General features: G+C 35.8%; 1 protein-coding gene across 1 annotated transcript; it reads left to right on the forward strand.

Annotated features, from left to right (window-relative positions):
- Window positions 1-294: 294 nt before the first annotated feature.
- LOC133995955 (uncharacterized) lies at window positions 295-23,462 on the forward strand. The gene is made up of 18 exons (XM_062435464.1): window positions 295-376; window positions 505-629; window positions 818-963; window positions 1,436-1,538; window positions 2,544-2,680; window positions 2,799-2,855; window positions 16,020-16,209; window positions 16,659-16,790; window positions 16,974-17,117; window positions 18,147-18,282; window positions 18,705-18,855; window positions 19,144-19,271; window positions 20,184-20,295; window positions 20,492-20,555; window positions 21,663-21,866; window positions 22,029-22,148; window positions 22,482-22,600; window positions 23,445-23,462. Exons 1-16 carry the CDS (start codon window positions 295-297, stop codon window positions 22,140-22,142), a joined length of 2,025 nt encoding a protein of 674 aa, XP_062291448.1. The 3' UTR covers window positions 22,143-22,148; window positions 22,482-22,600; window positions 23,445-23,462.
- Window positions 23,463-24,919: the final 1,457 nt, after the last annotated feature.

The following is a 24,919-nucleotide window of genomic DNA, read 5'->3' on the forward strand; positions in this document are numbered from 1 at the left end:
AGCATTTTATGCAACTAAAATGCTTGCATTCACATGATGGTTATTGAATAAAATACCCCCAAAAAAAGTTACAAGAAGTACTTTATTATTAGTATTAGTATCATTTTAAGGGTACTGATCTTGGTAGTAGCACTTGGTACTTTTTAAATACCTAGCCCTAATTTACAGTGACTGTCTGTTTCAGGAAATGACAACATGTTAGCATAATGTTTACAGTGGTCATCATCTTAGTTTTTCATGTTAGCATGCTAACATTTTCTAATTAATCTTAAACACCAGCTACAGTTGAGACTTATGGGAATTTTGAGACATTTACATGCATTGCATTGTCACCCACATCCTTACTTTACTGTCCTTCCATCAGAATCAGACCTCAGTAAATAGCATTTTCTCTAATGACCTTTTGTCTCTTAATCTCAAATGTAATTTTTGAACTAAATACATGCAATTAAGTGTGCAGGACTCAAAGTCAAAGTCATTTTATTGTCTATGTCAAACTTTCAGCCTTCTGGGAGATTCTCATGGAGGGTCCTCCTGACACTCCTTATGAGAAAGGAGTGTTTGAGCTGTTCTGCCAGTTTGGTGATGACTACCCAGTGAAGCCTCCACTTGTTCGCTTCGTCACACGTGTATCCTGCCAAATTTATGAACAGACACACATTTGGCCTCATAAAGTATTTGTGAATGGAGCCCACTCATAGTGATTCCATACAAGTGTTTTCAAAAGTAGTTTTAACAAAGAAATTTAACAGTTTCAACAATTGTAAACAATGTGTGAGCTTTTATTGTAATATCATTTTCTTAACATGAATAAAAGATGTACCACTGCAATATAAACAGCGTGGGGCGCATCTGCCACAACATATTTGACCGGAACTACAAAGCCCAAATCACCATGAGAGATATTTTTGATGCTGTGTATGGACTGCTAATCATCCCTGAGCCTGAAGATACATTGGACAGGTATGTTTGAAGCACCTACACACACACAGTCCACCACAGTCCACTCATACACCAATGTTTGCGGTTATTTAAGCTGATTAGGCTTTATATCAAGACTGTGTTTGCATGTACAAACCATGCTTGATAAATTAACTATTTTGAGGAGTCGCTGTACCTGCTGCATCACTATTTTAAGTACACATCACACATTTGTTTAATGGATGTAGCATATATTAACATATGTTGCTGGTTATTATGATGAATTAACACTGAGATCGAGCTGGATAAAGTCACAAGGTATACATACATACACAGAGAAATATAAACATTTGGACCAGCATGCATGTATTGTATAAATCTGAATTATTTTTATATTTGTATTCTATGAATGAAACCAAGTGACCAACCAATGACATGCTTGTTCAAACAACTTATTAACTTGTGCTGAAATAAATGAAGCATCCAAATGAAATATGTGTCTTTTTTGTGGAAGCATTTTGGCTGAAGAATACCTCACCAGCCGTGAGACATATGACCAAGAAGCCAAAAATCACACCGCGAAAACTGCGGGGCAGTCGCTGGATGATATGGAGAAGGTAAATGAACTGAGTTTTTAGTGTAAGGAAATAACAGCAGGAAGCTGTCAAAAAACAAAAACAACCTATCAGTAGGGTTAGGGTTCAATAGTACTTTATCAAATCCAAATCCAGTATTGAGTCTGTTTATCAAATCCGAATCTTTCCAAATCTTTTGGTGAAATTAACATCTAAAATAACTTTTTATTTTTCACTCATTCAATCTTTGGCTGAGTATCGACACCAGCATTCATGCAACATTAACAAGACAACTCAATCTATAAGAATGTGTAATGTACACAGTTTGCTGCCTATTGATGGAGCTTTCCAGAGTCTGTTAAAATAACCTTGATGATGTCATCAGGCATGGACTTGAAACACATATTCTACAGTGACCCTTTATTACATACTGGGTTTATGGTGTTTCAAAGATGTGGGCATTTAGGAAGTAGAAGGGGTCTAAAGAAATGCTATTGAGTTGCATAGTTGATACCAAATATTTCTTAATAATAAAAACATTTAAAAATGACATACTAATTCATAATTGTAATAATCAAAACATTAAACATGTGATTGTGTGTGACAGGTTGGTGCTGATGTTGTTGTGAGGATGATTAATTAGCTGACTGTAGAAATGAATTGCCCTTTTGGGACTAATAAAGTATTCTGATTCTGATTCTGATTCTGATTCTGATAACAATGAAAGAAGGTAATGCCAGTATATTAGGTTTGACGCAGGTGGAGCATTTATAAATACTTTCTGCTGCACAACTTGGCGGATGAGGACCAGGGACAGTGTAAGCTGGCACTATAGATATGAACAGGCCAGCCTAATATACTGAGTACATTACTTGCAAATATATGTGCATATTTTCAAAGAAGACATTAGTTGTATTAGTATTGTTCAGAAAGGTTACAATACAACAGCATATTACCTGTTTAATAATGTATCACATTTAACTCTTTTTATTCTTTTAAATTAATATGATATGCTAATTATTACTGTTTTTGCTTAGGATTTGAAAGAAATTGGTGGAACTGGTGGAAGAATTTGTGCCCGAACGTCTCTGCTGTTCAATCACAAAGAAGGTATTTGTTGATCCTGTGAAAACGAAATATGGAACAGTGTATGAACGGAAGGCCATTGAAAAACACCTAAAACTGTAAGTATATTAATTATAGTAATTACTACTGTAGATCAATAAAAGTTAGTTTGTAAACACATATTGTTCTATAAGTCTCCAAAATCTCATCTCATCATACCCCACCTTCTCCCTTAAGATTGCCAGAGAAGGTGGTCTATATGAAAAGACCAACAGACTTAGATATTTCTTGGAGGTGGGAACCTGTGACATATGAACAAAAAACAACACGCACATCCGCTGCCCAGTTAGGGATGGGTGCTGGACCAAAAAAACAGCTACAAGAATAAAATTTGAAACGTCATGCTTCATTAAATTTAATTTTACCTGCAGAGGAGCTCCTATGGTGCGCAACCTGTGACATATGGACATAAATATGCTGTGTACTGTATGAAGCATGTCAAACTGAGCAAAACTGACAAAATCCCTGACAAAAATTCTGTCATGCAAGAAACAAAGAACTCACTGGAGGAGGCAATGTTTTTCTTATAAGGTAAAAGTCTTGTTGTTGACAAAACTTGAATCATAGTCAACAGAAAGAAGCATGAAATATTATTTTTCCAAATTAGTAGAAAAGTGTGATCGAAAAAAAAGCATAGTTCATATTGAATTTGCAAGAGATCTGGGTATCAGTGTTCATATCTTACAATTTGCGCACAGACCAACAAGGCACTATGTAGTGCAAAATTCATTTTCAGTGATTACACCCAATGGTTCCATCATGGCTCAAGCATTACAGTGAAGTGTATTAGTGGGATACAATATTCCTGTTAAAAGACCAGTGTGTAGGATATAGTGGCATCTACCGGTGAGGTTACAGGTTACAAACAAATAAATACACCTGCCCTCACCCTACCCTTCCAATCATGTAAGAGAAACTAGAGTGGCCACAAAACTTGGGAAAAAAGTGAGCTAGTGGTTTGTCTGTTCTGGGCTACTGTACAAACATGGCAGAGCAACATGGCACCCTCCATGGAAGAGGACCCGTTTGCTCTGTAGATATAAAGGGCTCATTCTAAGGTAACGAAAACACAACAATTATTATTTTCAGGTGATTATACACTAATGAATACAGACTTATGTATATAATTCCATTTCGTCAAATTCTGGAAACCAGTGTGTAGCAGAAAGTTGGAGCTACAGTTGTACCAGTAAATAGGCTACAGTATGTCAATAGACACGATAATAAAGTCAGTGGTCGAGCTTTACATATTCTTCCTATACATTTTCTGAAGGAATAGGTTCCTACATTTTGTAAAACTGTTCAACCACTTAAAACAATCTCTCTCCTCTGATCTTAAAAATTTAAAGGTAAATTTCTAAGCTCCCATTTTAGACAAGATTTTAGACAAGGCAGTACAAGATCAACTGTTAGCTTTTATTCATAAAAAGTGTTTTTAATTTCAATCCAGTTTAAGGGGAAAAACATAGTACTGAAACTGCTCTTCATGTAGTCTTAAATGACTTATTGCTGTTGGCTGATGCTAGCCCTCATTCCATTCTCTTTCTCCTGGATCTAAGCACAACCTTCAAAACCACTGACCATGAGATCCTTTTGGAACTTCTTGAAACCTGGGTTGATATGAGTGGCACTGTTCTGCAGTGGTTCAGGTCCTACATAAAAGACAAATGTTTCTGTGTGCATTGTGGTGTGCCCCAAGGTTTGGTACTTGGCCTAGTTTTTTTCCCATTTACATGCTCCCTTTAGGCCACCTTATATGTAAACATAATGTCATTTGAATTGTTATGCAGGTGATACTCAAATCTATCAAAGCTCTTCTGACCCAAACAACATCAGAACCTCCAAAACTGCCTTCATGATATCCATGAGTGGATGTCACAAAATGTCCTGCAGCTAAATGCTGATAAAACAGAAATACTCAAGATAGTGCAAATACCCAAATATCAGCCTTAGTTCATTGTCCCATTCAGTAACTGATATCTCAAAACATCAGATAAGACAGACAAATTAAATTCATCAATCCTGCTTTCTTCATCAAAAGAAAAGAAACAATTCAATGATTAGACCATTTCTTTCTGCCAACAAGGAAACATGATCACATTTCATGGTCCTGGTTTCCCTACATGGCCTTGCTCTTTGAATTGATTTTAAAAATGTAATTGATGACTTACTAAGACCAGAGAGGCTACACCCCATGTTATCCATCGCACCTCTTATGCCCTATGTTCATTCCCGCTCACTTAGATATGTGTTTTCTTGATGTTCCAAGATCCAGACTTAAGCTCAAAGATGATAGAAATAAAGATTGATTGGTTGATTGGTTGATTGGTTGATTGATTGATTGATTGATTGATTGATTGACCATTTGCAGTCAGGGCCCCTAGACTTTGGAATGACCTGCCTGAGGAGATTAAGGAGATGAGGGTTTCAAACTCTATTTTGTCTTTTTAATCAAATATTGCTTTTCCGTGAATTCATTTATCTTTTGCAGTATTGTAGTTTATTTTAATCTCTCTGTTTTATAATATGCTCGATTTTAATACATATTGTACTGATACATTTTAATCACTGAATTTTAACCAGTTAGTCTTTTTTATGCTCAGAAAAAGGATACTCCACCAATATTGATGTGTATGTTTATTGTTTACTGTATGAGTTAAAAATGCTTATTCACAAATAACAGCTGATGAAAAAAGTGAAGAACAGCTTGATTATGTTGAGTTCACACTTGTATTTAATAAAGACAACATTTGGAGACTTGGTAGAATAAGGCTGTCTGTGTTCTTATTTTACAGCAATGTCCTCTGCAACGATGGTAACATGTAATACAGTATGTCATACACATTCTTTTCAACTGTTTCTGTCTATCTTTTTCCCCATCTTTCAAGTTATCACCCTTTTTTAACCCTAAACCTAACCATGTTCATTTAAAGGGATTGAACAAACATAAACAAAACAAATGAATGTCATTGATTTCAGCTGCCAGTATAGGTAGCTATATACAAATGGCCCCTTGGTAAACATACCTGATTTTCTTGTTTGATACAGTTATTACTAAGTCATTCCTCTTGTTCAAAGATAGAGCTATATTTGAGGTTTCTATAGTGATATTACAATAACAGAGGGGCATATAACAATGGGCATACTGAAAGGTTTCCTTTCACTCATCAGGGAAGAAAAGACACCTAAATGCTATCCAATTGAATATTGTTTGGGTAATCAAAATACTGAAAGCCTTTGCTAGAAGCCAACCATAATTTGGAATCTCAATTCTCAATATTAGGATCCAACATAAGAAGGTAACAATAATAAAACACAATGCCCATTTCAATTTTTTTTCAACCTTACAGTAGTTCAGTTTTCACTACATCAGCAATTACAAAATGCCTGTAACTTAGACACAGTACACCATATCAATAATCTATATACTCAGTCCTTCCACAGGCACAGAAAATCAACATTTACAACTATGTTAATCATTCATGAAATGTTTCTTCACCAGTTTTAAACTACACTTGGGAAAAGTTATAGTTTTTTACAAAGATATTAGTAAAGACATAAAGATATATTTAAATCTGCTGCCCTTATACACTGTTAACAATCACCAGGTTTTTACAGTAAATTCTCACCATAAGCTACTGTTATCACACTTTTGTAATGCATGGAGAGTAATTATTTGGAATTTTACAGTAGGCTGCAGAGAATTTGATTTTAACGGTAATTACAAGTAATTAGTGTGATAAGGGTACAGCAACATACAGTAATTTAGCCATACAATATTGTAGTTTACAGTAGTTTTGTGGTTTACGTGAAACAAAATATGTTACTGTGATTTATATGAATTGCTGTGAATTAACAGTAATTTCAGACAATAATTACAGTATCATATTGTAATTTTACATTAAAATACTGTATTTTCACAGTAATATGACGTCTGGTTTGCTGGAGAAACACAATACATTACTGTAATATCACAGTTACTCTTGCCATCCAGAAGTCCATCTAGAAAACCCAACTCAACTGTAGTCTTGTGCTGACACTTAAGGTTAAACTTAATGACTTGACCTCTTAAGTAGATGGGAAAATGCTGCTAATTTGCTGAGATAATCAATACACAAAGAGACACAATACACCACACTGAGAGATGCTTCAACATAGCAAATAGCACCTGTGCTGCAAGAGCTTTAAATCACTTCATATATGCATAATGATATTCATTTGAAATGTTGAAACTGTCGAGCAGTACAGTTACTTCAATAAGTATTACTTAATATAATAATATGGTAACATCAAGGCATAATATACATTTGATAGTAATATGAAGATAATGAAGTAATAAGAAATTGTCTGTTGTAGAAAAAGTCCTTTTAATACTAAGGGAAGCAATATTTTATATTAATTTGTAATTGATATTCAGACATTTTTATATGTAATGTTAGGCAGCATGATAATCATTGTATACATTTTCTGCTATTGCAGTTGAGTGGATAGTTTACTATTATAATTGTCCCATACAGTGTGGTTAGAAATTGGACTTGCTATTTACGTTGATGATACCTAGGATAGCATATTATTATTTATTAATTTAATATTTACAATTCAATCACGGTTCAATCATCACATCTTCTCCAGAAATTTCTCTTTCCTTGGCGCCTCAGTCCCGCCCTGAACCAATGCTCTCATTGTGTTGGAAGCAGCGGCCGTCACTTTAAATCCTTTCCTCCAATTGGTCGAAAGGAGAGTGGGCGGGAGAGTAGGCAACCGCCTACTCTCCCGCCCACTCCAGGAAGCGAGTGGCGTGACTAAGGGCCTCACAGTCGGTACCTTAACTTTATGCTTGTCATCTGTATAAGTGACGTTTTATTAAACCGCTTATTATTCCGCAGATATGGGTGATCACTCTCGGGTGATGAAGAGAAGTATGACGGGATGTTGCTGGTTATGGCACAGCAGCATGAAGGAGGAGTACAAGAGGTACTGAGAGGTGTTGCTAATGTAGCTCAGTTAGCCTGGGAACTAGCAGGCACACCACGCCAGTTAGCGTGCACAAAAACGACAATACATTCAAATTATTAACATTTTAACTGAAAATGTGGTCTTTATATATACCTCTGTAGCTGGAGAAACCTAAACCTAAACATATGCAGTTATTGTGGTGTTGTAGTAAATTCGGTATACATGTGACTTAAAGCAGCACGAAATTTCAATAAAAATCGACCTAAAATAAAAATGTTTAGATATTTTATCATTTTACAGGCTTTATTTACTTAGAAGAAGGTGTGAGGGATATTCAGTACATTATTAAATGTCTGTGATAGTGGTTTTTATCAGAGTGGTGTCAAGTGACATGTTTCTAGAAGAATCCGTTTTCCTTCATTCATGTGTTAAATGATAAATTATGTGATATTCTTTAACTGTTAATTGTGAGGGTATTTATTAATGAATTAGGACGATTCTAAGGCCTGTGACTGACAGGGGCCCTAAAAATATTAGAATACAAGTTCATTTTTTATTAACTTATCATCATTAATAGACATTTATAGAATATTTGATTTACAATATGCTCATTAAACTAATGCTTTATTTTTCTTGTATTAAAGCCTCTGTATTGCCCAAACACCCCCCTCTGTTTACATGAAATGGTTCAGTCCTGCATCCAAACCAGGTGTGGTAATTGCTAACAGTGAATTGCTAGTAAGGACGAGCTAGTTGACCACAATGTCCCAACAGCTTCATAAAATACAAGCATGGTTCCAAAAAACGAAAAACAAATAAGAGAAAGAACTGAAGACGGTGGGAATGTCTTTTTTATCATTATTATTATTATTATTATTATTATTATTATTATTATTATATTATTAAGGGGAAAAAAGAAGAATGATTGAATCCCTCTGAGTGATACACATTGGTTGTATGCTTAGTTGGCATGTATACTTCTGCTGCTAATATTATTTTGTTCATTATATCATTTTATAGATTTAAAAATTTTAAAATTACATTTTGACTGTAAAAGCTGGCCAAAGGTCAGTCTTGTATTATTTAGTGAATTCTACTTTATGTACTGCTTAATGTCATTAAATATTGTACAGTTAGTATTGGACTACAAGAGATTTTTAACAGGTAGAAGTGTGGTTACAGCAACTGCCACTACGCCTTGCGGTCCAACAAAGATTGGATATCTGACTGCTAGGGCACAGTGGCAGAGACTGTGAGAACTGTTAACATATCAATTTAGTAAAAATCTATTGTTTTTACGGGCGAGGAAATAAACATGTAGATTCCTAAAATGTGGTCAGTTTATCCAAAATAACACCTGTCTGCTGCAACGTTTTCTTAGATGTGAGGAGCCACTGGTCGGGTGAGACCAGTCAGTCATCTTGCAGCAGCAGCAGCCAAAGTCCTGCATGGTCATCTCATGGACAACAGGATCCAATGAACTCATCTGTGCAGCCAGGACTGCCAACTCTCATGTATTGACCACAAGACTCACACACATTCCACACAATTAACACATGCGAAAAGAGAACATGGACAGTGCACAGACACATACGCAGCAAATTAGTCAGACCATTCAGTATTGTTATGTATTCCCATACATGCTACTCAGAGTAATCTCAGTCAGCTGAGTTAGGGTTAGGGGTTAGAGTCTCTCCCTATCCTCTCGCTCCATGAGCACTCAGGCAGGAGAGAGTGGGCTGCTATTGCCTAACCAATTGTTTATGAGACACAATGCTGGAAAATAAATAAACACCCCCATCTTTAATTCTTTCATTCTTTTTCTCTGTGACAATGAGCTTATCATACTCGGTAGCCACATTAGCCGTTAGACACATCAGCTAACTACCTAATCACGTAAATTCTTTCATACCTTGTCAGCTAAGTGGTAGCTAATGTGTGAGCATGTATTCACACCAGGGCTCGCAGTTTGCTATGTCTTACAACTGAACAATTACAGTCGTTACATTTATAAAAGTTAAAATTTCAACTTGTGGTTCCCACTGAACAGCATAACGTTACGGTGTAACACTGCTGTCGCTTTTCATCTCTTAACTTGGCAGCAGCAAACCACGAGTGACTGTCAATTATGTTATACATGAAAAGTGAAATATTGATAAAGATGACATTTTTGATAAGTAACAAAAAAAGCATTTCTGATTAGAGTTCAATCAATTGAAATAATGGTGGGGAATGGATGGATGGATTCCAGATGGCTGGAAAGCGACAGTGAACCGGCAGTAAAGTGTGGGATTACTTCTCCAAAGATGGTGATGTAGTTATTTGCAATACTTGCAAAGCAACAATAAGCCAGTGATCTTGCGAATCCAGTCAGAAGAATACTATACATTTGTGGTCTTCCCTGAAAGTGAGCCACCAAGATCTTCATACAGTCTTGGGGACAATGAGCGGCACAAAGAAGACCTGTACCTGATTGCCACGGACATACAACCATTCACCATTGTTTCAGGAGTTGGTTTTAAGAGGCTTTTAGCTGCTGCAGAGCCACACCATAAAGTCTAAGAAATTCTACTGCACAAGAAAGCTGCCTGAAGTGCATGGCAAAGTGGTATAAAAAATTAAAGGACTCTCTGTGGATAATGTTATTGTTATATAATTCATAATTTGTCTAACTTATTTATGGCTCTGCTCATGAGAAAGTGTTCTTGGCATAAAGATAGAGTGACAACAAAATGATTGATTTGTGGTGATTGGCACACCCCAGGGCCTGCTAGCAGGTCCTTGGTGATGTCATTATTATCAACCAATAGACCAATAGACCTAAGTTTCGGTATTTGTTTGTGCGTGGGGCACGTAATGTGTCTTGTTGCTGGATACTGAAAAGAATGGACGAGGACGTTGACATTGTGGCTGATTTGCTTTGAATGTCATTTTCAAGGCGAAGTTTTCAGGATAAAAAAGAAATCTCTGAAAGGGAGAGGCCAAAACCTAAGCTGGAAGGGCAAACACAGGGGAATTGGATTATGTGATGGTTTCCAGGGAGCTGTTTATAATAGAGAGAAAGCTGGGGCCAATGGTGCCAATAACTTCTTTACATAGTTTGGTGGGAATAATGTCGCTGGACAGGTGGAGGTCTTCAAAGAAGAAATAATATGATGAAATTCAGGTAGAATGATGGAGTAGAAAGAATTTAGAACTGCAGTCTTCACAGAGGAGATGGATAGCCAACAGATGTAATTATACTAGCTCCTAAGTCCTGACATTAAGGGGCTTCAAAATATGGGGTGGGAGTGGAGGAGGTGATAGAATGTAATACATTAAAAAGTGTCTTGGGATTGTGATAGTTTTTATCAATGAAATCAGAAAAATATTGAGCCCTGGCGTTTTGACTGCCAGCTGGTATTTCTTCAACAGATCCATCAGAATTTAAAATGATATTTAAAGTCTATCATGCTTCCACCTCCGCTCTGCCTTTCTGCATGCTCTCCTTATTTTATTTTACATTAATGTTATTCATTAGACTGTGGCTGAAGGCTTACGTTTTTTTATTTTAACTGGTGCAACAAAATCAAGTGTCACTAAAAACTGTATAGCTGAATAGTGAGACAAGTTCCTCAGTACTCGCATGAGATGGTGCAGCCTCTGTATTGATTGTGGCCTCAGTGTAGGCCTCAGCAAACGTAGTTGCGGTGGTGGAATCTAGAATGTGGGAGCGGTAAAAGGCAGAGCAGACGGGAGTAGCGTGAGGAAGATCAACATTTTTTTGACATGATCAGATATGTGAAAATATTTTGTGATAGTGAGACCTGACGCTATAACTAAATCCAGGGTGTGTACTTAAAGAAGAGTCAAAAAGATTTGTTTTATTTACCCAAAACATAAAAAGACAAATCAACTGTGAATAATATCTAAATTGGGCCCTAAAAGCAAACTGAACTCAAAATACAGCAACAGGACTTAATCAACCTCGAAAAACAAACAAAAAAAGATTTTATTTTATTGCTGTTGTTTTTTGCCTTTTCTGTCTTTGTAATTGACTCGATATCGTAAATGATCAATGATCTCTCCAGTATAAATAAAGGTTTCTGAATCAACTATCTTATCAGTTTAATGAGGAAGTAATTTACAAAAATTCTGCTGCTGCCTCCACACCTAGGCTTTTAAACTCAGTTTATCACTCAACCCTTAGATTTATTACTGGTCATGGCTACAATACCCACCATCCTCTATTGTAAATTTCCTGGCATCAGAGGGTAGTGATGGCTGAGCAGGTAGCATTTGGAATCCATGGTGTTTTTCACAGCGCATTCCCAAAAACCTGTTGAAACTTTGAAAACTATTGCACCAAAAAAGGGGTTACAGATATTGACAAAAACTGTTCAATGTTTCCTATTAAATTCAATATATATATATATATATATATATATATATATATATATATATATATATATATATATATAAAGAATACATAAAAGTACTGTAATACTAAATAGCTATAAAGTGGTCAAAGTTGACATGGTACCACAGCCCCTAACCCGTCCCACACTGATAGAATGACTGCAGCAATCACTAGGTATATGATTGCCATTCAGTGTCCCTACTAAACCTGTTGGCCATTGGCAGTCCAAGATAATTATCTCAACATATATTCATAATTCTACACGTAAATAACAGCAATTCTAATTCACATTGAAGAAACTTGACTGTGTTTGCTGGGTTAAATGACGCTGGGTTACTTAAAAAAGTTAAAGCATGACAATCATTTGATTCTTTTTTTAACTTATGGTTAACAGGTATAGCATGACCCAAAAAACCTGCTGTAAGTATTAATTATTACAAACCTCCAAGGCCACAGAGAGTTGTATAAACCAGTATAATACAATGTTTATATTTCAAAACATTATCAGAACATTAACAGAGGTGAACCCAAGTTAATATTTTGTAATTAGATTAGCTGAAAGTGTGTCACCTATGACTAAATAATTTTAAAAGTCAGAGGAGGCTCACTGATCATCTGCAAAGACACTATGTTCCCCAGTCACAATTAATTAGCTAACACCACCATATCCAGTATATGAAAATGGTCCCAAAGTTGTTCGTCAGTTAAAATTGACTAAAATTGATTATTACTTTTCTTGGAAGTATATTTTAAGGAACCCTTTACATTAGTAGTTTTGCTATATTTAGTTTTGTCTTTGATTAGTGTGGTAAACCCTAAACCCTAAAGTTTAGTTTTAATTGCTGTTCTTGGAATCAGCTGAGCTCATTACATATTAAGTGTTAAGAGGAAACTAGAACACAAGGCTGTACCTTCTACCTTGTGTGATAATAAAGCCGGTTTGTCTAGTTCCGCATACAGGTTTATTTATGAAGCTTTGCTAAAGATGAAAATAAGCGTTCATGATCTTTGTTACATCTGCAGAGAGCAGCCTTCAGAAAGCCTTAAATTAAAAGGGAGTATAGAAGCTGTTAGATTATTTTAACTCGCTCTCCATAGTTTATGCATTAATTATATTTTGTTTAGATTCCTGACCATAGTATATCTAAGATCTGTGTTGCTGCACTTAAGTCTCCCTTGATGTAGACAATTTCAAGCTGAATACAACGGGGGGAAAAACGTTTTCACACAATTGTGTGACCACCTAGATATATGTAATATTTGATTTCGCTGATCAGATTACAGCAGCCTATCATGTGTCATGAGGGAACATGACATCTACATCTAAACGTCTAGAATAACTCTCACAACATCTTTGAGTTCTTATATCATAAAAAGTAATGACTATATTTGGAATATTATGTGTTTATTTTTATTTATTATTTATCTTTTTAGATGGATCCACTTTTCAAACTACTTCAGACACACAGACTGGAGTCTTATCTCAACAAGTTTGTAAGGTTAGGAGTGAAATATGAAAGAGATTTCATTGATAGTGTAACAGATGAGGACTTAAACAACTTTGGTAAGATTATTGAATGTGAATGATTTGTGAATGCATTTTCTTTTTTTCATGTAGCTTCCATAGAAAAATATTTAATGTAAGAACAGATTCATGTTAAGGTCTGTATTTTTGTGACATGAGACAACTTTGAATGAATTGACTTAAATCTCAACACTGAACTTGATAACCATTAATCTGAGGAGTAACCACCTATGATATGCATTTTACCTTACATTTTCTCTAATGTGAATAACATGACTTGGGTTTAGTATCCAAATAATAGAACCTTTTGACAAATATTTTCATTATGAATTTCTTAGTTTGAATCAGTAGTAATTTATGTAATAATCAAAATAGAAAAGGCAAATCTTGAGTTCAATTTCCAGAGTATGAACTCATTCAGGTTTTTTTGCCATTTGAAAATTTTTAATTCATATCAATCAATGTATTTTTCTCAACAGGATTCAGCCAAGTGGAAAAAACTCGGTTTTCTAATATGAAAACCACCATTGGCAGATTCAGAGCTCCAACACACACAGCTGCTGTGCCTGTGCAGAAGTCATTACAGTCATTCTCTCTGCAGTACACATATCCCAAATGTCCTGAACCGAAACATATCACAGGTAAGAAGTTCTCATAATTTATACTGTTTTTGATAATTAAGCTTTTGACAGAGCAGAGAAAAATACCTTGGGAAAAGTACCTCTTGTTGCTGGTGACGTGACAAGAAAGTGCTTGCGATAGATAGCCACCGCCTTTATGCAAAGTCAAGCACTAAGAGGCTGAGCACACATGAGGGACACCATGAGGCCGGGTTGGGAATGACAGAGCCAATAGATAAGTCATATAATCAAAACAGTCACACAAGTTTATACTTTTGTTATTTTGAACTTGTAGATATGGATCCATCACACAACACAGTTGAAGATCTGATGTTGAGGATCTGTCACCTTGAAAGTATTGGTTCTTCCAAAGATGTCTGCCTCTACACAGTGGACGGGATGCCCTTGACTGATGATCCCTTCTTCAATACATGTAAGCTCACTGAGTGCTGAGGTTTAAAATAAGTAATTACAGGGCATCCTTAAGTGTGATGCTCAGTGAAGGAACATTTGGCCTTCATGCAATAAAACAAGAAAAGTATGCCTACAAGTTTAGGAAATGAATGTGAATTACATGTAGACACAGCTGGTCATCTGACTTCATCTGTTTTCAAAGAGTACATGAATGTTGTTGTCTGACAAAACGTCAGTGTATAACACAGCCTGTGTATAACACAGAATATGGAGGGTTTTATGTGTTATGTTTGGAGATACAGGGAGGCCGTTTATGAGTGGTTTATGAGGCTTCATAAACCACTCCAGTGCACCAGTTTCTGTTCACTTGCTGCCTCTTAACTGTAGCAGTGCAGGCACAGCTGAGGCTCCTGTCCTGTTGCTTTTCAAAAACAGTTACAACAGGAACATGTGCTCAGATTGTGTGTATGTGTATATATATGTATGTATGCATATATACACATATATGTGTGTGTGTGTTTTTGTGCGCGCACTTTACAACACTGTAATGTAAAGTCATTATTTTGATTATGATTTTTCTCTACAGGGTCTTTACAGGACAGACACATTAAGAGTGGAGATGTAATCTATGCTATATTTACACCAAAGAAGAACCTGTTTACAGCTCCTCAAAATACAACCAGACCACTTACTGAAACCTATGGAGCAGATACAGTCCGGTGCCATGTTATGCTCAAGGTACTGTAATCTAATTCAGTGGTTCTCAGATGTTTTCATGTCAAGGACCCCTAAACTTTAGATATTTGATTCCAGAAAGTATATGAAACCCATGATCAAAATAGTCACACATTCTGTCATTGTGTTACACATGGATGGAATTATAGTTCAAATAAATAATTCCCCTTTTTGCCGGGGACCCCCTTGAACTCCCTCAGGGACCCCTGAGGGTCCTTGGACCCCACTATGAGAACCACTGATCTAATTCTTTTTTTCCCAACATCGCAGCATAGGATTCTTCTGGATAGTATAACAATTGGTTTAGGTTATGAGTTTATGTTATGGTTATTGTGTGCAAATATTGCAACTTTTTATAAGCAAAATGTTTTTTTATCTGGAATTTTTCAAATAGTACAGCTTCCAAAAAACTGACACAGGAATCAGAGCTTTGGCAAATTCAGAAGGCTTTGCCACTGATTTACAGTTCATTTCTCCTGTTGATATCAGCAGCACATCTTTAGTTACTTAAATTTTTGACTTTGCTCTCGTGTATTTGATATTTTTTTACACAGGGTGAAAAATATCGTCGAGGTGAAGGTGAACTTGGCAACTGACACGATCTCTATTTGAAGAAGAGCTTGCAAATGAAAGTGGAATCCCAGCACACGTTCTTCATTACAAGTAATTCACATTGATTGTAATCCATGGACAGAATAGCTTTTGACACTGATCATCAACAGTAACTATGTGTTTAATTATATTTTCAGAGGTGGAGATGGTGCTGGAAACACATTGGAAAGTTGTGGAATCTCAGAGGAGACAACAGTCCACTTCTCACTGTCCTCATTTGCTGAAGAGGTTCCAGACAACAAGGAGTTCTTCAGTGATGATGTTGAACCCTCTGTGCAGCAAACTCCCAAAGGAATGGGTGTCTTCTTCTCCTCACTTTATGTCATTGTAAGCAGTGTTTCATGTTATATATTATTATTTACTTTTTCATTATTATTTATTATTAATTTACTAATTTATTATTATTCATGTTTATCTGATTAGAGTAGATTAGAACAGATTCGACAATTTTTCATTGTTTACCCTTTCGTTGCCTTAAATGTAATATTCAAGAATTCTTGTAAATATTCTTGTTTTGATTAATTTTCAGTAGATGGGGCAGCTAGCTTCTGTGAAAGTAGCCTTCCAACCACTCCAATGCTTTAATTTCATACATGTTGTACATTGTGTAATTAACACATGTAGAAATAGAAAGTTTTAATTTTTTACACGCTGGAACTATTTACAGCATCTCAGAAGTCCTGTCTATCAGAATGGTAGTATGTTATAACTATAATGTTAACATTTTGTCACAAAGCTACATTTTACATACATACTTGGATTAATTTCTCTTCTAGAAACACAAGCCTCAAGTGGTTTCACACAAGAATTTGATTGGCTACATACGAAAACTAACTGGATGTAACCCTCTGGCCCAGAGTTTGTATCAGTTACTCATAAAGAATGAATTCCTATCCAGGACTCAAAAGGTAAAATGTATAAAATGTTGTTTAGCTGTTGCATTGACCTCTGGGAAATAACTGTTTTAAGGTACTGATTTATAAATGAATAATAGATACATTTTACACTGTGTTGTTTTTAAACTGAAGCAGCATGAATTTTTTTTTACCAGCTGTCTTGAGAGAATGTGATTTTTGTCCCTATTCCTGTAGATTGCAGTGGTTGAAGGTCTGTACACACTCTTTAGAGAACTTTTGCCAAAGCTTGGATCAAAACGAGGTGAAAAGATCATTGAGGACCTTGATGTCTTTGAGAATTCCACATACTGCTGGGCATTTCTCATGACAGAAGCAAAGGTAAAATGTCAAATTTGTTTGGAGGGAAAATCTAAATTCACAAAGGTGTTGAGAATTCATGTATTTAAGCCTCACTGCGACTCAGATGATATGGTTAGGATAAATCTTAATAAAGTTAATCGTCGGTTTTCTGTACTTTATTGAATACTTACCTTCTGTTTAGCATATATTCGTAATTTGTTTAGGTCTAGGCATGGTACATTGTTAAGATCTTTCAGCTGCAAGCTTAATTAAATTTAAAGTTAAGAATAACCAAATAAAATAAGCAAATACCAGGTACCTCAATTTGTACTTAAGTACTATACTTGAGTGAATGTATTTAGTTACTTTCCATCACTAAAATATATTACAATGAGACTCTTTACCTCAGTACAATTATTAGAAGGGATATATTACCTTCACATAGCCCATGAGAGTTGAACACTTGAGATTTCTGCTCCAGTCAAACTGAGTGCTCACCCACCCCCTCTTCAGATGTAGTTCGGAAATGCCTTTCTATACTGTAGTTTAAACTAAACAGAAAATGGGCAAATGTTTATTTGTGTCCAGTGGGAATATGGGCAGAGAAACACAGATCACACTGAAACAATACACAGATTCAGATTTTTGAACAAATATGTACTGGCAAACAAACATAATGTTAGGGGATACTTTCATAATCTCAATTGGCCTCTAGTCTTCTATGTGTTTGTGAAGAAGAAGCAAGAAGCAGTGTTCCTGCAAATAAAATATCACTGTTATGGCCTGTAACACTGTTACAAAAGAGTTACAATGACAACAAATACTTCCAGCAGTGTTACTGCCTAGTGTCCCTTGTATTTCTCTTTTTTTTTTTTTACAGATTTTGTTGGCATAAACGCCTTTATTTAGCAGTAGACCGACACGAAACATGGGAGAGAGAGGGGGGTTGTGACATGCAGCAAAGGACCTCCGATAGAGATTCGAACTGGGGTTGTCTGCGTATATGGCATGCGCTCTAACCACTCGACCACCTGCGCACCTATTTCTCATTTTGTTTATTTTCCACAGAAAGAGACAGAAGACCATGAAGACTACGCACCATTTTCTTTGATGTCTGAAGACAACAAGCGTTTTTGTGATCCAGTCACTGTACCTGGAGTACCAGGTGTCCTGGAAAGAGCGTATGTGCTGCAGATAATCAACTGTAAAACTATTTTTAAAAATATGTAATTGATGAAAATTTTTAGCAAACCTGTTAACATGTACACATTTTGTACAGAATGACTCTGTCCCATTTATTGGAAAACTGTGGAAAGAATGCAATAGTCGACTAAACCTTCATACCAATCCAATACCTTATCAAAGCAGTTCCTGTGACTGAAACTGCATTTGAAGGATCGCTTCACAAAAAATGTTAACTGGGTGTATCACACTTTCACAATGTACTGAAAAAATATTTGGGAATAATGTTATTCATGGGTGTAAAGGTTTTCCATCAAGACTGGACTTGATCACATCTCATTCCAATTCTATGTTTTTCTTCTCATATCTGTAATTTGTCAGAGAATAATTAGATGTGTTTTTATGGGTATTATGTTTTAACTTTTTTTCTAAATCTTTGTAAAGATGGAGAGAAGATTCCAAACTGTCCTGAAGAGGTTTTGCAAGAAACATCACTCAGGAGAGCCACTGACATTGAGAAGATTTTGCTCAGTGTTCATCCTTCAGTTACAACATACTATCTTTGGATTTCTCATGGAAGTGTGACTGGTCAGAAGTATGTAATGTTAAATTCCTTGTTCATAAATGATGCTAAAATTAGCTATAATAAAGTAACACACCTGTGTATACAAAGCTTTTTCATGTGGGTTTTGATGATGCACATATAGTATTTTTTGATTACATCAGTAATCATAACACATCATAACAAAATACAACATGTTTAATAGAGATTCATGAGTAATAATGACATAAGAAACCTGTCTTGCTCACATTGTCTTGACCCAGTTCTCACAGCATTTTAAACACAGTAACCTCTGTAGTAATGTGTGTCATTCAATTCCAGCTTTCACATAGAGACTTTTGGAGACATGGCAGAGGAACTGAAAGCTCTCCCTCTACTCAATGTGACTCCTCCACTGCTTCTGAAGGACCTAGGATGTCAAGAACAATGTCTGGTTTTCTTGTCCAAAGGTACTGCATAAATCAGAAAGCTGTTCCTAGTCAAACACACAGCATTTCATGTTAATTATACTGGGAACTAAATAATAGAGCATATAATTTCATAAATATACAGTGCTGCTTTTGTGTGTGAACACTTAGTAATTTTCTCTATTTTTATATAAATATGACCTAAAACATGATTCAATTTGATTCACAGTCCTAAAACTAGATAAAAGGATTCCACAACCAGACAAAAACATTAAATGAATTTGTTTATTTATTAAGAAAAACTTTTACATCTTCTTCTAACTTTTGAAGATAGAAGAAGATGTTACCTTTTCTGGTAACAGTTCATCAGCCCTGCACATCGGCTTGGAGCAATTTTAGCCCGTTCCTCCTTACAGAACAGTCTTAACTCGGTGATGTTGGTGAGCTTTTCTGCAGTTACTTCTGCTATCAAGATTATGAGAAGTTGGAGTCTGGTCACTACAACTGATATGTTGATTGAAATGTGAAAATCAGTCATATTTGATCATTCAAAAATGAAATTTAAATACAATTTTACATGTTAAAACCAAGAGACAACAAAAAGGTTCTGGTTTGTCATTTACAGACCTGAATATTTAGGGCCACACTTCTTAGGGTGGAACATTTATTTCCTATGCTGTGCACACACACTTGCAGGGAAATGACACCTATTTTTTTTTTTTTTTTTTTTAAACTTACAACTAAGCCAGAGTAAACCACCAGACAAATTCTGTCGAAGAGGCAGAGCTACTTGTACTTGTGGCCAAATGTCTTTTTTGTACATGGTTCCCTTTCCTCATCTGCTGACACACCAGGGTGAGAGGGAATGTTTCAGGGGGAAATTCCACACTTGGCCGTGTATGTGAAACCTATTATCTCTTTCATATGAGAGACATGTTGCTTTGTCCTTTGCAGACAACCTTGGTGTTCATCTACAAAAAAATAAGTTAACACCTGCAGTGATTGAGGTGTATGATTGTCTGGCTGGCAAAGTCCAACATGTGGATGTGGATGAATTGGCAGCAAAGTGAGTATCTCATTTTTTATACATGTACATTATTATAAAAATGTTACTTGTAAATTAAGAATGTGACACATATTAAAATAACGTGCAGTATAACTTAATGGTATGAAGATTAACAGTCACTAAGTATAATTTGCTTTCACATACACATCCCTAATATCCATACTATTCAACATGACATTTTCCACTTTTCATGCAGGACTGGTGACCATAGAGACGACCAATCCTTTGTCACAACCAGGACTCCAAAAGAAGCTATTCTGGTGATGTTGATCATTTGCTACTAAATATTTTAGTGGAGACAGAGTTGGTTGAGGGAATGTTAGATTTATTCACTCTAGATCCGCTATACTTAATTTTACATTATGTTTCAAAAAGGATAGGAATAACATTAGTTGTAGCATGGCAAAACAAACACAACTGATGTGTGTGTTAAATCAGAGAATTCAGTCAACTCAGTAAAGTTTTTAAAGTTTTGGGTTGTTTTTTTTTTTTTACCTTGGATCCCCACAAAATAATTCAAACCAGGAAATCAAACTTGAAAAAGCAGTGTTATAATCTATGGATAACCTCTGGATATGGCGCAACCACTCGGCCTTATTGCCAGTTTTGCCCAGTCGCCACTCACAGTATTTTCCATAGATGGCCAATATTAAAGACACAGCTGTTCTAGAGGTTCAGTAAGAGCTTAGTTTTTGGAGTACTGTGGTCAATTAACTTTTGGTGAGCAATTAATGAGTTCTTGTAGGTTTTTAAGAGTATGTAGTCTATTTTGTAGCATATTTCTTGAGTGTTAAGATTTGGCTTTGGCTTTTACTTTGAAGTAGGTGTTTTCATTTTAACATGTTAACCCTTGGATTAGCTTGTTCTGTTGATATATAATGATGGTATGTACACTCAAGAGAGACAGTATAGGGGTTACATACATGTAATTCCTTATCTGACTATTATGTGTGGAGATCTTTAGACCTCAGGTGAACAGATGGCCTGAGGATGGAAACAGGCTTCATTTAATAGCCGGTTGGATGCAGTGCATAGCCTCTGCAGTTCAATACAGTACAAAAGGGAAAAACAAATTAAACACATTTCAAACGTTTATCCCAATGGTCCTAACATTATTAGCACTTGTAAATTAACCCAGAGACTCCAGAAGTTCTTAGCTATACTATATAGCATAGGCAGTATGATAATGTGGGCATTCCTTCAGTCAAGCACAGCCACATTTGGGACTTTTTCTGTCTAGTGCAACAAAATTACAAAACAAGTGTTCAGTCAAGATACCTACAAAGTAGTATGCTTCAACTTGAGCTTTCTTTTTGAGTGAGAAAAAAAACTGCATGTCATTGATTTCTAAACTGTGATTTCATTAGGTGCTGATAGATACAAGCAAATCCATGACTTGGAAGTGCTATGAAAGTGTTGAAATACAGAGAATCCATGCTGTAAAAGAGCTTTTTGACAACTTTGCAACACGGACCATGGCTTATGATTTCCATCATGTCATTGGACTTGTGAAGTTTGACTTTAAAGTGAAAACAATCGGAACGTTTACAGAAACACTTGAAAAGTTCAAGGTAAATACATTACACTTCTTTAAAGGGCTTATCGTATTAAAGCATATCAAATTATGTCTTTGTTTTAAAATACCTATCAAGGTCAGAATATGGGATCTTGAGCCATGATACAATAGGCTAATACTATAAAACAGACACAGGTGTTGCTTTTCACTATTCTAGGAACTTGTGCGCACACTTGAGACATCTGGAGGGACAAGGCTGTATGATGCGCTACAGCATGGAATACTGGAGTTGGAAAACGTAAAGAAGACTCTGTCTCACAGATGGATGTGATCATAAGTAAATATCCTTAAAATCTTTATCTATGTTATAGGTGACTATAATAATATAATCTGTCACTGTAATATATTAATCAGACTTTCAAATATATGTGTGATTTATAAATGTATGTTTGTGCGTTTGTGGACGCAAGTCAGTACACAGTTCAATCAAGACTAGTGGTCATATACTGTATAACTGCTGTCTGTCATTCATCTGACAAAACCGACAGTTGTGATTATTTAGTTTGTTAATTACGCAATGTTGCTTTTTAATAAAAAACCTACAAATGTAAAACACATGCTTATCACTATCTGGTGTGTTTTAAAGACATATCTGAATATTTGTGCACAGATCCCTGAACAAGCCAGCTGCTGTTGCAGTCAACCTGATCAACTCTGGCATCATAGTGGACTCCATTCTTCTGGGGAAAATGGAGAACAATATGCTTCATGGAATCAGCAATGCAACAGGTACATGAAATTCATAAAGTTTATTTTCTTTAATTTTGAGTTTTTAAATTTGTTTTAGTTTTTTGTCTACAAAAAATAATGCTGTGACAACCAACTAATGCCACATCAGATGTTGTCCCCCTCCTTTCTCATGTAAATCTCTAGATGTATGAATAGAATGACAGAGTTAGAGGTTAGATAGTTAAGCTAGTTCAGCTTGATGTAAATGTCATCATCTATCCATGTCTGTGTGTAATGCACAATTTGTATACCAACTGCACATGCACTACAGTAGCAAACTGGACACTTTTGTACATACAGTATGCACTTCTTTCCTCATCCTATTGCCATAAGCCATTTCACACACAATTTACTTTTTTTTATTTATTTTTTTTACTTTTTCCTGTTGTTCTGCCAAATAAAAACACACAGAAGAGCTCTCTCTCTTGCTATTGTGAGTTTGCCACCTTATTTTCAGCTGTGCATGTGTGTATGCTGATTTTTGTCTGCAATGAAGAGTATGCATGTCCAGATGCCAGTGGTCAATTCCACAGCTGTCTACATATGCAGGTGCACTTAACATGAATTGGAGTTTAGAAGGAGCCTGGGAAAGTAGGCCTAATACACTTCCAAAACTTTTTATTGACGCTGTTCACTAATGTGCGTCTTCTTTGCCATGTTTTCTACCTTGACCACTTCTCTCAGCTGGTATATGCAGCTAGCATGGGTTAATCAATAAGTGCTGATAAAGAGTTCAAAAGTTAATCTCATGTTGTGTCTCACACCACTTCTCAGCTGTAAAAATGTCAAGATAAAAGTTTTGTGGTAAATTAACTCCTCTATTTTGAATGTGCATTGCTTTCAGGGGGTTGCTGTTTTAAACCAATGACAAGCAAAGATGGAGTCAAGCTTTTTGAGATTGAGACTGTTCTTTCTTTGGAGATGAGGAAACCCAAGAACAAAGCTGACCCTTCCACCATCACAGAGGTTACACTGATTACTCTATCACAGTAGTTTAAAACTGACATCATTTGCATATTTTAACAATTTGTGGTTTATTTCCCCTTGTGTTTTTCAGAGTTTTTTAACTGGGCTCTTTGCCACTCATGGGTATGATGAATTCCCTGAGGTTGTCTTACCAAGTCAGATAAACAGCAAAGTGACAGTGACACACTGGTAAGTGACAGTATACATTTCCTCCATGGCTATTTGGAATATGATGCACCTGCTGAAGATTAGTTTGTTGGACCATTATTATGTTTCATATTATTTGTCAAGCACTGAGGTTGAGAGTTAAAAGGTCACACGCTGTGTGTAATTTATTTGTATTGTTGCAAAAGATAACACACTTTGCGTTCAGCTATGTTGATCTCTTGGTAAAGTTAACTGACAAACAAATTATTCAAAAACTTTACACTTTTTTGTTTATTTATTGATGAAAATTTGACATATTTGCGCTTGGGAAAAGTATGTGAACCTCTAGGATTATTCATAAATAAATGAATGTATTTAATGTTTTTGAAGTGTTCACAAACTTTCAAGCAGCACTGTACTTAAAGGTATCAACTGAAATGTATGTAAAAATCATTTGGATGGGGAGGAGTGGTGGCATTTTATATTAAATACGTATGCTGCATTTTACACAACTGAATGCTTCCGTTCACATGATGGGCATCAAATGAACTTTTAGTTTTGGACTTTTGGGGTTTGCTGACAATAGCAATTGAGTCTAAAGGCATGCCAGATACTCAGTGAGGCTATAATTAGGCATAAGGGTGCTTTAAACTAAATGCTAATGTGAACATGTTAACACGCTCACAAATGACAGAGCTGATGTAAGCAGGAATAACTTTGAAAATGGTTGCCATCTCAGTTTTCTGTGTTAGCATGCAAACATTTTCTGAATAATATTAAACACAAACTAGAGCTGGGATTCATGGAAATGTCATAAGCTTTAGCTAGATGACAGATTACTTTTTTTTTATTACATTTTGATCTTTTTCCACAACATGGAAAGGGAACACCAAAGTTGTTATGATTCATCCTAAGGGGAACATGACTGCTTGTACCAAAGTTAATGGTGATCCACCAAATAGTTGTTGAAACAGTTCACTAAAAACCAAAAATGCAAACTTAATGGTTTCCCTGGAGGAAAAGTCAGGGGACACCAATCATTAGCATTAATTCTCTGGGAATCATGTTTGTGCAAAGTTTCACCCTGTCAATATCAAGTGTCCTGCATATACAAAATCATTTCAATTTACCAAGCACTAAAAAGTTACATCTTGTATACATTTTGTCTACATTTTAAAAGCATTTATCTTTCAAACCAGTGCCCTG

The sequence above is a fragment of the Scomber scombrus genome, chromosome 16, assembly GCF_963691925.1.
Source record: "Scomber scombrus chromosome 16, fScoSco1.1, whole genome shotgun sequence".
In the NCBI taxonomy this organism is placed as follows: Eukaryota; Metazoa; Chordata; class Actinopteri; order Scombriformes; family Scombridae; genus Scomber; species Scomber scombrus.